The sequence below is a fragment of the Equus asinus genome, chromosome 13, assembly GCF_041296235.1.
Source record: "Equus asinus isolate D_3611 breed Donkey chromosome 13, EquAss-T2T_v2, whole genome shotgun sequence".
Lineage (NCBI taxonomy): Eukaryota > Metazoa > Chordata > Mammalia > Perissodactyla > Equidae > Equus > Equus asinus.
Window position 1 is genome coordinate 2,882,418 of NC_091802.1, and position 12,324 is coordinate 2,894,741.

Sequence of the window (12,324 nt, forward strand, 5' to 3'; positions counted from 1 at the left end):
TTCTCACCTGAGCCCACTGCCCTGAGCAGTGACCGCTGTCTCCCAGCCACAGCCCCCCTGCGGTCCCCATCACGGACTCCTCAAGCCTCAGGGCCTGTGCTCCACCCTTGCCCCAGGGTGTCACATTGGGTCTGAACCTAGTGGTCCCCAAGCCCAGGCCAGGCCCCTCCCTGAGCACCGTCCCACAAGTGCCCTAGCTCCTGCCAGCTACATGCACACATACCTGCCTCTTCCCCAGCCCACAGGGCCAGGAGGGGAGAGAGGGGCCGCGTGGGCCAGCACTGCCCTGGGAGTCCTGGAGCCTCGGGGCCTCAACTCCTCCTTTTGCTCTCACCGCTGCACGGAGGCCCTGCGTTCATGAAGGGACTGCTGGCTCCAGGGCTGCAAGGCCTCTGGCCCTCCAACCTCTGCAGTTACCTGCCCTTAATTACAGATTCACAGAAAGTCGTTTAAAAAACCAACAGAGGGGTCACCTGCAGCCTCCCCCGGTTTCCCCAGCGGTGTCATCTTGCATAACTATAACACAGTTATACCGGGGCCGGAAAAGTGAACCTGGTACGAGCCGGGGCTTGCACAGATTTCACCAGTTTACAGGTGCTCCTGTGTGTGTCTGCGTGTGTAGATGTGTGCACCCTTATCCCTTGTGTAGATTTGTGTAACCACCATCACAATCAAAGTGCAGCGCTGTTCTGTCTCCGCCAAGATCTCCCTCTTTCCAGCCGTCCCCACGCCTCCATCCCTGACCCCTGGGCCGCTTGTCTGTCCTCCGTCTCTGGCAGTCTGTCCCGGCGGTGGTGTGCATCAGCGGCTTGCTCCTTTCTGTGCTGACTGGTGTTCCATGGTATGGACGGCCGGTAGTTCTTTGAACCGTTTCCCCTCTTGAGGGACATTTGGGTTGTTTCCCGTTTTTGGCTATTACGAATAAAGCTGCTGTGAATATTCGTGTACAAATTACACAAATTAATTCATACAGGTACACGTGTACATATTATAGTGTGTATATTGTACATTCCCACCAACATGTGTGAGTGAGCCAGCGTCTCCACAGCCCTGCCAGCGTGTTATGTTGCCTCTGCTGTTTCTTTTAGCCATGCTGATAGCCGCGTGATAGTTTGCCTTTTCCTGATGACTGTGACATTGAACACATTTTCATGTGCTTCTTGCCGTCTGTGTGTACTCTTCAGAGAAATGTCCGTTCGTGTGTTTTGCCCATTTTCTAATAGGGCTGCTTGGTGTTGACTGTTGAGTTTGGAGAGCTCTTTGTATATTCCATATGTATATGGCCTTTGTCAGGTAAGTGGCCTGCAAATATTTTCTCCTGGTCTGTAGCTTTTCTTTGTTTCCCAGTGTGTCATACAACGTTATGAACTGTAGTCACCACGCTCTGCATTAGACCCCGGAATTTATTCATCTTCTAACTGGGAGTTTGTACCCTTTGACCAGCATCTCTCCATTTCCCCCACCCCCAGCCCCTGGCAACCACTGTTCTAGTCTCTGTTTCTATGAGTTCAGCGTTTTTAGATTTCTGTGTATACGTGATATCATATAGTATTTGTCTTTCTCTGTCTGACTGATTTCACTTAGCATAATGCCCTCGAGTTCCATCCACGTTGTTGCGAATGGCAGGATGTCTTTCTTTTTCACGACTGAGTAATACTCCGTTACGTACCTCTATCTCACGTCTTCTTCATCCAATCCTCTGTTGGTGGGCGCTTAGGTCGTCCCCGTGTCTGGGCTATTGTGAATAGTGCTCCCATGAACATAGAGGGGCACATAGCTCTCTGAGGTGGTGATTTCATTTCCTTAAGGTATCTATCCTAGATGTGGGGTTGCTGGAGCACGTGGTAGTTCTCTTTATAATCTTTTGAGGAACCTCCGTACCATTTTCCATAGTGGCTGCACCAATTTACATTCCTACCGTCAGTACCCAAGTATTCCCTTCTCTCCACATCCTTGCCAACACGTGTTTTCTCTCATCCTTTTGGTGATAGCCATTCTGACGGGTGTGAGGTGATCGCTCACTGTGGTTTTGATTTGCGTTTCCCTGATGATTAGTGATGTTGAGCACTTTTTCATGTGCCTGTTGGCCATCTGTATTGCTTTTTTGGAAAAACGTCTATTCAGTTCCTTTGCCCATTTTTAAATCAGATTGTTTGGGGTTTTTTGCTATTGAGTTGTACGAGTTCTTTATACATATTAACCCCTTATCAGGTATGCGGTTTATAAATATTTTTTTCCCAATCCATAGGTTGCCTTTTCATCTTGTTAATGGTTTCCGTTGCTAGGCAAAAGCTTTTTAGTTCGATATAGTCCCACTTGAGGTTTTTTTTGCTTTCATTGCCTTTGTTTTTGGTGTCAAATCCAAAGACAACATCGCCAAGACTGATGTCAGGGAGCTTACCGCCTATGTTTTCTTCTAGGAGTTTTGTGGTTTCAGGTCTTCCATTCAAGTCTTTAATCCATTTTGGGTTAATTTCTGTGTATGGTGTAAGACAGTGGGCCAGTTTCATTCTTTTGTGTGTGGCTGTCCAGTTTCCCCAGCACCATTTATTGCAGAGACCGTCCTTTCCCCATTGTATATTCTTGGCTCCTTTGTCGTCATTTAATTGACCGTTTATGTGTGGGTTTACTTCTGGGCTCTCGATTCTGTTCCATCGATCTGTGTGTCTGTTTTTGTGCCAGTACCATGCTGTTTTGCTTATTATAGCTTCGTAGCATAGTTTGAAATCAGGGAGTGTGACGCCTCCGGCTTTGGTTTTCTTTCTTAAGACTGCTTTGGCTACTCAGGATCTTTTATGATTCCATACAGATATTTTAGGGTTGTTTTTTCTATTTCTGTGAGAAATATCATTGGAATTTTAGTATGGATTGTGTTGAATCTGTAGATTGCTTTGGGTAGTATTGACATTTTAACAATGTGAATTATTCCAATCCACGAGCACGGAGTATCTTTCCATTTATTTGTGTCTTCACTTTCTTTCATCCTTGTTTTATAGTTTTCAGTGTCCAGGTCTTTCACCTCCTCGGTTAAATTTATTCCTAGGTATCTTATTCTTTTTGATGGAATTGTAAATAGGATTGTTTTATTTTTTTTCCCTTATTTTTATTTTATTTATTTATTTTTGCTGAGGAAGACTGGCCCTGAGCTCACATCCGTGCCCATCTTCCTCCACTTTATATGTGCGACGCCTGCCACAGCGTGGCTTGCCAAGTGATGCCATGTCCACACCCGGGATCCGAACCGGCGAACCCCGGGCCGCCAAAGCGGAATGTGCGCATTTAACCGCTGCACCCCGCGCCGGCCCCAGAGATTGTTTTCTTAATTTCTTTTTCTCATAGTTCGTTGTCACGTATAGAGACTCAACTGATTTTTGTATGTAGATTTTGTATTCTGCAACTTTACTGAATTTGTTTCTGTACCTTTCCTTTTTATCCTTTTCACAGATGTCTTACACAAAGCAAGCACTTTGGATTTTGATGAGGTCCAGTGTGTCAGTTTTTCCTTTAATGGATCATGCTTTTGATGTCAAGTCTAAAGACTTTCCGCCTTGCCCTGGCCCCAAAGATTTTCTCCTATTTTTTTCCCTAAAAGTTTGATAGTTTTACATTTAACTCTGTGATATATTTTGAGTTAATTTTTGTGTAAGGCTTGAAGTTGAGGTTGAAGTTGAGTTTTTGGGTGCTGGATGGCCCCAGAGGGGTTGTACAGAGGAGGAAATAGCCTCAGAGAATAATCAGCCAGCATCCACAGTCAGCTGGACTCGACCCCCGGCAGAGTGCTTTTTGCCTGCTCACCACTACGACATTGACCTCTGGACCGGATCCTAGGGATGAGCCAGGCCTGGTTGGGGAGTGGGGAGCCCCTTGATTATTCCTCAGGGTGGTGTGTCCAGGGGCCAGCTTGGGAAAGGGTCATTCAGTCAGTCAGCAAACGCCAGCAGAGCCTGTCATGCATTGACTTGTGTTGGGCACCGCTGGGGCCGGGCTCCTCCCTGGGTCCCCATGGTCGTAGTCTGTGGGGAGGCAGGACTGTCACCAGTCACAGAGTCATTGGTGCTATGGAGGATGTTGCCCCAAAGCCTCGGGAGCCTGGACACCCGCAGAGTTGAAAGCAGTGAATATGAGCTCCCTGGGTTTGTAAAGAAGGGAAGGGTATTCCCGGGGGAGGGAACAGCAAACACGGAGGCCCAGAGGTTTAGGTGAAATCGGCAGGGGTGAGGGTGGCCAAACGGGTGGGGAGCCCTGAGTGGCACACTTAGAGTTTCGTGCTTCCTCCTGCAGGGGATGGAGAGCCACAGGAGGGAGGAACGGGGAGCACCGTGGGCAGAGTGCTGGGTTTAGGAGTCCCCTCTGCTGCCTGCAAGGAGGGTGGCTTAGAGGGGGCAGGGTGGGGCAGCGAGGGGTGGGTAATCGCCCATCACTAGGCCCAGTGGACTTCACCTTGGCCTCAGGGAGGGCAACTCCAGGCTTCTGGCGAGGTCCCTGCCTGGATGGGGGTGCTGATGCAGAAGGGGAGCCCAGTAGGGGGCTCCCAGGCCCACAGAAGCTGGTGCTGCAGCAAACCCAGAAGTCCCCCCCCCGCCGCCCCTGTTCCCTGGCCCTCGCTGGCCTGGGGCCACCCACTCCTGAGTTGGCACATTCAGGGGACTTTGTTTAAGTGGTGACACCTCTGCTGCTGTCATAAAGGAGAGGTGGTTCTTTTTTTGCTGTTCAGCACAAACCCAGGCGAGCCAGCGGTGCCAGAGGCAGTGCTCCATGCCCAGAGCCTTGAATGGGCTGGAATGGGCTGAATAAACTTGGGCGGAATCTCCTGACTCGGGCTTTCTGAGCCATTATGTGGCTGTGACTCCTTACCTGTCCCTCCCAGGAGGGCTGGGTCCTCCCAGTGCCAGAGCTGGCTGGTCCAGGCCCAGAGCCTGTCAGAAGGGGCCCATCACCTACCCTCTGAATGCTGGACCCCCAGTGGCCCCAGAGTCCTGCCATGGGGCCCCAGGCTCTGTCCTGGGTTTGACTGTGTGTCTCAGGCAAGTTATGTCCTTTCTGGTCCTGAGTTCTCTCATCTGTACAACGGTGGAGGTGGAGATGATAGGGCAGGGCAGCTAGATCAAACAGTGCCTGAACTCCTTCATGGCTCTTTCTGGGACCTTTTCTCCCTTTCCTCCTCTCCTCCTGTGTCTTTCCTCCTTCCTCCCAACCACTCACTTGCTTACTCACTCATTCATTCACAACTGTTCACAGAAGGTCTCTGGGCCCAGCCCTGACCTGAGTGATACCTGGGACCGGGAGATGATTCAAGCCCTGTGTCTGCCTTTAGGGAGCTCCCAGTCTGGTGGGGGCGGTAAAGTAGATAACAACAAACAATTGCGACTCAGCTTGCGACCATAGGAACCCTTGGGAGGAAGCTGCTTTGCCCTGGTTGGGGTGGGGGAGGGTCAGGGAAGGCCTCAGAGGACAAGCCCTTTGTGCTGGGCCATGAAGCAGGAGGTAAACAAGGGGAGGAACGGAGCGCCAGGAGGAGGGCCGCGTCTGCAAAGGCATGGAGGCGCCCAAGTGCTGGGTGTGTGCAGACACGCAAGCAGGTCCAGGTGGCTGGTGCATGGGTGCCGGCTGGGAGGTCCTGTGGCCAGTTGTCAAGGCCTTAAGTGCCGTGTGGAAAGGATTCTTTCCCAGGAAGCCAGGGGCTCCTGGGGCGGGTGGGGAGGGGTTCCTGAGAGGTAACTGGTATGAGAAAGTTGTGACTGTGAAAGGATGGAGAGGATGGAAGGGAGGCAGAGAGGAGCCGGTGCCCAACATGTAGGGGCAGCTGAGGGAGGCGGGTGAGGAGAAGCCACGGGGCTGGGGGGTTGGCGGGCGGTGGGGGAGAAGGGTGGAGGCATCACTGGGACCAGCGGGGGAGGGGATGCATCTGGTTGGAGGTGCCTGGGGGACCGCAGGGAGCGGGTGTCCTGGCAGCCTGGAGCTCAAGAGAGGCTGGACTGGGGACTGGGCTGGGGCCGAGGGGCACGCTGCTCCAGCTCCACCGGCTAGAGGAAGGGATCAGAGACCCCCCAGCTGGCTGGGCATCTAAGGAGGGTCTCTCAGAAGGAGCATATGGAGGGGACAGTTCTTCACCCAGGAGTGCCCGGTCTGCACAGGGAGGACCGAGTCCTGGAAACATCAATGCCCATGTGGAAACTCTACCACCCAGCGGCCCCTGTACCGAGGGGCTCTGTTCCAGTCCCCTCTGAGCCAGTGGGCAGCTGCTGTTTCTGAACTTTCCCCTTAATCGCCATGATGCCACGCTCTGCGGGCCCTGCTGAAAATCCCAGGGGTCAGGGGTCAAAGGTGTTTAGAAAGTATTTCATGGAGGAATAAGTGAACATGGGGTTGACTCTATCCATTGTCTACACTGTGCTGGTGAGCCAGGCAGGGGTGGCCCCCCGGCTTCCTGCATGGGGGGATGGGTGAGGCAGGCTGGAGAGAACCGCCCCCCCCGCCCCAAGCACACAAGAGCCAGGGGCGAGGCACCAGGAGGGGGCTTCAGGTGGTCCCAAGGGAGGAAAAGTGAGGTGGGGGAGGAGACGGCCCGGGGAGTGGGGTGGGGTTTCTTTCAGATGGAGGAGGCGACTTCTGAGCCCGTGCTCCTGGGAGAGTGGGAGAGCGGGAGGCAGACGGGCCTCAGGTGGGAGGGGGCCAGCGTGGGGGCAGGGCAGGAAGGCCTGGCGCGGCTGCTCCTGGAGGTCGTGGGAGGGGAGCAGGGATGAGACAGGCCCCAGGAGCTGAGCCTGGGTGCTGGAGGGTCTTGTGGACAGCTGAGCGATCCCGGGCCGGGGCTCCTCTGGCTCCCCTCATGGTTGGAGTCTCGGAAGCTGTTGGAGACAGCTGGGGGGTGAGGGGGTGAGGGGGTGGGGGAAATGGCCCTGGCCTGAAGCTCTGGTCCCAGGGGTGGGAGAAGGGCCCCTCTCTAGCCACCCTCTGCCCCTTTGGGCCTGAGGGCAGGAGGCGGGTAAGGGAGACTCCTGCCCAGAGGGGCTGTAGGGCAGCCTGCTTAGCCCGGCAGAAGGTGTGGGGACAGGGAGCAGACATTGTGACAGAGGACAACAGTCAGACTGGGAGTTAACAATTCTGGTTAGGGGCCAGAACAGGTCTCAGAGGCCAGCCTGTTCCTCGTGACCCAGCCTGGGAAACTGAGGCCCAGGGCCAAGCAGCCGCTGGCCAGAGGCGGTGACAAAGCAGGTCCAGGCCAGGCTCCTGCCCTCAGCAGGGTCCTGCCCACCCAGGTGCTCACATCTCTGGAGGGGGGGCAGTTCGTGGGCGGTGCAGGACTCTGGACACCCCTCTCGCACAGATGATGTGGCCTGCGTGGCGCCCTCTGAATGCCTGCGGGCCTGCGGGGCTGAGATTGGCTGCTCCAACATCGCCTACCCCAAGCTGGTCATGGAGCTGATGCCTATCGGTGAGGCCGCCTGGGTGGGTCAGGGCGGGGTGTGGGGGCGGAACCTCAGCTCGGCCTAAGGAGGGCGGGAGGGGGGGGGGGGCTCTGGAGGCAGGTCTGGACCCAGAGTGACACTGTGTGACCTCTAGGTGGGATGTTCTGCTCACGGGGAAGAGAGGGAAATAATAATAACAGAGAACCCCCACAGCACGCACCGTGTGCCAGCCACTGTTCCAAGGGCTCCACGTGTGATTAACGTGCGTCCTCCTCTCAAAACCTGAGGCTGTCGTTATCAGCCCCATTTTACAGATGGGGAAACTGAGGCACAGGGAGGGGAAAGTGAGTTGTCCAGGGCTACAGAGTGGCTGAGACACAAACCCCAGGCTGTCGGGCCACAAGCCCATTACTTACTCTGCGGGACCAGGGGCTCAAGCCCCCACAGGAGCCAGGACCTTCCGCCTCCCCAAGAGACCACGGCCAACAGGTAGAACTAAGGGGCAGGTTTTCTCATGGCAGCAGCAGCAGCCCAGCCAGTCGGATACTGCGTGGTGAGTTCCCAGTCACGGGAGGTATGCAAGCATAGGCTATACCGCAAGGGCTATGGGAGGTCCCACCTAAGCAAGGAGACAGCTTTCTGAGGCCCTTTGCAGTTCGAGGGTTTCCCCTCTGATTCTCAGACCCTTGGGTGTCCGCTGCCCTCCCTCTGGTCTCCCCACTGGAAGCTTCCTGGCCCCACTGTGCTCCTCCCTTCCCCGGGAACCGAGGCCCAAGGGCCGTGAGTACACAGACCTGGGATTAGGTCTCAGCTCTGCCACTTGCTGGCAGAGAGATTTGGGGCATGTCGCTCCCCTGCTCAGCGCTCCAGTGTCCTCATTTGTAGATTGGGATAATGACGCCTACCCACCCATCTGCCTTGTTGCTGGGATTAAACCTAATAAGGTAGGGAAACTGCCTGGCGCAAGGCTTGGCTGCACTGTGGGTCCCACCTCTGGGCCTCACCTTCCTCTTCTGTTCTGGGGGTGCTCACTAAGCTCCCCAGGGATGACACCCAGCCATTGTTGGGCCGCAACCCCTCTCTAGGCCTTGAGCTTCCTGTCTGCAAAGTGGGTGGAGAATAAGCCCCAAGTTAATCCACCTCTCTTGAGCAGGGAGGAGAGTGGAGAAATGTTTTGGAGAAAACCATGATTGAACTCACTTTCCTTTGGGCCCCATCCCAGTTAGCCTGACAAGTGAACAGAGAGGGCGTGGGATGCCTGGAGGTCACACAGCGGGTCAGATGCAGAACCAGGGCCAGGCAACCCAGCCAGGCAACAAATGGCACCTGTAAAGCTGAGCCCTCAGGGGAGCGGGGTCTGGGTCAGGCTTATTCTAGGGCAGGGAGTGGAGAACAGACAGACGGGGAATCTGCAGAGTTGAAGGAGGTGCTTAGACTCTTGACGGAAAAACACAAGAGGCCTTGGAGACACAGGCTGAAGCCCAGAGAGGCGGGAGACTAGCCTGAAGCCACACAGCACTGGGTCCTCCCTCACCTCAGTCCCTCTCCAGCCCACAGCTCCCCAGAAGGCTTTGCACAGCACTGCCTCGCCCACCTCTATGGCGACCCCTCACTCATTTTCAGCCAGTCACGGGTGGCTTTTTCTCTCGCCCCGGGGCACTGCATCTCCTCTTCCACAGAGCCAAGGAGGGAGAGGACTGCCTGTGCCTGCTGGGGGCTGCCCCACACAGGAAGTGAGGGGGACCGCGGACCCTGGGCCGCTGCCCTGTCCAGGGTGGGACCTCCGAGCTGAGGGTCCCCCCGAGGGCTCCCCCAGCCCACCCCAGAGTTCCGCCTCTGGCCTGCTGCGGGCCCCTCTACAACGCTCCTCCCCTCTCTGCGTGTCCACGTCCTCACCCGTCAAAGGGTTAGGAACCCTCGTCCAGTGAAGTCATGGCTGCGAAAGCGCTGCGTCAGCGCGCGGCTCTGCCCGGACGGGGGGCCGAGAAGAGCCCCGACCATGTTGCCAGCAGCCTGGCCCCAGCAGCAGACTCACAGGTGGCCCCCTTGTCCTCAGCCTCTCCTCCCATGTTGGGGTCTCTCTCCGCCACCTCCCACGCCCCCAGCCCCCTCCCGGCTGGCGCTCTGCTCACAGGGGCTTGTGAATGAATAGCTGATGCTGAGGGAGCCTCAGAAGTGAGACCCAGGCGGGAGGGGCTCCCGCGGCAGGGCGAGGGCCAGCAGGGTCTCAGCAGCCCCTGTCCCTGCCCCAGGTCTGCGGGGGCTGATGATCGCAGTGATGATGGCCGCGCTCATGTCGTCGCTGACTTCCATCTTCAACAGCAGCAGCACGCTCTTCACCATGGACATCTGGAGGCGGCTGCGGCCCCGTGCCGGCGAGCGGGAGCTGCTGCTGGTGGGACGGTATGGTGGCGGTGCGAGGCCCCTGGGGAGGGGCTGGGCGGTAGGCTTCCCCAGCCCGAGAACAGCCGGTGAGGCCCCACCACAGGTGGGCTTTGAGGGGTAAGTAGGAGGTTGCCATTTGGAGAAAGGAGGATGCCAGGGAGGAGAGGAGAGAAGAGGCGAGAACATCCTGTCCATCCCAGCTCCCTCATCACTCTCCTGGCCACGCCGTCACGGTCACAGCCCTCATCTCGGGGACGTCTCTTACCCTGAGCTGAACTCTTGAGGGAGTCTCTGCCAGGGAGAACCCCTTCCCCCAACCATGCCAGAGATCTGTCTGTCTTCCCCATATCTGGGCCCCTAGGCCCCTGGTGGTTCCCGGCTGCCCCAGAGAGGGCCTAGAGCCCGTGCTCAGGAGTGGCCACACTCAGGCCACAGCTGTCTCTCCAGCCCTTGTGCACCTAGCCCCGCTGAGCTTCTGTCCATTTCCTCCTAGCCCTGCCTGTCCCCTCCTTATTACCTCGAGGACTCACTCTGCTCTTTCTAGACTCTGCCTGTGTCCCCTCCTCCATGCAGCCCTCCCTGATACCCCTGACCAAGGAATGAACCCCTCTCTTTCTCTCTAAGCTGCCCACAGGGGACTATTGCCAGGTTCCCCCCCGCAGCACACACGGCTCCCATAGATCCAAGTTGTCTCCCTGATGCCCCGCCCCATGGGGGTGGGCAGGGGCTGACCTGGCCCAGCCCTCCAGCCCCGTGCTCTGCCAGTACCTGGGAGTCCTTTAGGGCTGGACTCAGCAGTGGATGATGAGGGGTTGGCATCTCCGAGTGTGTGCACGTGTCCCTCTGCCTGGGCCCTCTCCTGGGTCCCACCCCTCCGTCTCCCTCCGAGCCATGTGGCCCCCCACTCTGCTGGTCCAGGGGCCTGGCCCTTGGGTGCTTAGCTTGGCCAACAATGTGCCCTCCGGCAAGGAGCCCGTGGCCCCCGTCCTCAGGGTGGGGTCTCCCCCGAGCTGCGGGCGGTTGTCCCAGTGAGGCGGAGAAGCCGGGCTTCTGTCGGAAGGGCCCTGTTGGGACACGCCAGGCAGCGGGCGAGCGAGCATGAGCTCATCTGCAGGCTCACGGCCTCCAAACAAGGAGCCTCTCCGCGCCTGCAGGACGCTTCTGCACCAGCACGCCCGGCCGACCGCCTCTCCCTGCCAGGGGAGCCCGCCCTGCCTCGCAGACCCCTTCCTGAGCCCCTCCATGCTCCAGCATCCCGGGAGCGGGGACCTGGCTGCCATCCTGCTGCTCAGCACGTGCCTGGGCCCCCAGCCACAGTGCCCTTGGCCCTCCTTCCCACCTCTTCCACCCAGTCAAGCCCCACTCCGCCCCAGCTGGGCCCTGCCAGCCTCCCTGTGGGTGAAAGGCTGTGTGATGCAGGGCAGGTGGCTTGCCCTCTCTGGGTCCCAGCTGCCAGTTCAGTAGAGTGTAAAGGGCCCAACATTGTGTGGGACCAGGGTTCAGCTTTACCATCCCTCCTTCTTGAAGTGCCAGGACACCTCCCCCATACCTCCAGCCTCCTCCTGCCTAAAACAACACTGTTCAAGCTGCGTTTCCTAGACCGTGTGGGGTCTTGGATCTCTGAAGCCTTGATCCAAGGACGGATGGGACTTACAGAGAGAGGGCAGCAGGGCGAACCCAGAAGCCTGGGGAGGAGGCCATCGTGGGGCAGGGGCAGGCAGGGGTGTGCTGGTGACCTGACAGTCTCATCAGGTGGGGGGTGCCAGAGCAGCCAGCACAGGCCTGGGGCCAGTGATGACCTCGCGTCTGGGGCCCTGGTCTTTGCCAGCCCCAGGCCCACTCCTCCGTCCTTCTGCTCCTTCGTTTCCCTCCCCTGCTACCCCCTTCTGTCTACCTTGTCTATTATTCAGTCCACAAATAGTGCCTGAGCCTTCCCGGGTACCCTGTGTCAAGCTGGGCAACACAGGGGATCCAGAGAGATCTCAGAGCGATGGAGCTGGTGGGGCCAGCCGTGCCGCCGGCAGTGTGTGTGCAGGAGCTGGTCAGGAGGGCTCCCTGGAGGAGGGCCTTGAGCTGGGCCTTGGAGGATGGGGGAGGTTTGCCCGGGGAGGCGTTGGAGAAGCCGTTCCAGGCAGAAGGGACGGCCTCTAGGTTTGGGGTCCCTCTGGCAGCCTGGAGGCGGCTGAGTCAGAAGAGGAAACCGCAGAGGCAGTGGGAAGGCCAGGGCCCCTCCAGGCCGGCTGGGAAGCCCAGGCCCCGCAGCAGAGATGCTGAGTCTGGTCTCGGGCTGCGGGAGCCCGCGCGGGGAGGGCGGGGTGGGATGGTGTCAATGGAGCCCTCCTGTGCCTTTGAAGAGAGCAGCACCCGCCCGCCCGCCAGGCTGAGGGTTAATTAGCCTTAATCAGGGTGGCACCTCCTTCCTCCACCCTCTCCCTCGGGCCTGGAAGGGAAGACAGGGAGGCAGGAGGGTGGGCATGCAGCAAGGGGGACACACCCCAGCTGCACACACGGCCTCTGTTGCCCCTGCCGT

General features: G+C 57.6%; 1 protein-coding gene across 1 annotated transcript in view; it reads left to right on the forward strand.

The window, feature by feature from the left end:
• The window catches only part of SLC5A10 (solute carrier family 5 member 10), a 73,923-nt gene that overhangs the window by 59,139 nt on the left and 2,460 nt on the right, over window positions 1-12,324 (forward strand). Inside the window, exons 10-11 of the mRNA XM_014851680.3 lie at window positions 7,328-7,435; window positions 9,662-9,812. Of these exons, the coding sequence (XP_014707166.1) occupies window positions 7,328-7,435; window positions 9,662-9,812 (259 nt within the window). The remainder of the gene's footprint in view (window positions 1-7,327; window positions 7,436-9,661; window positions 9,813-12,324) is intronic.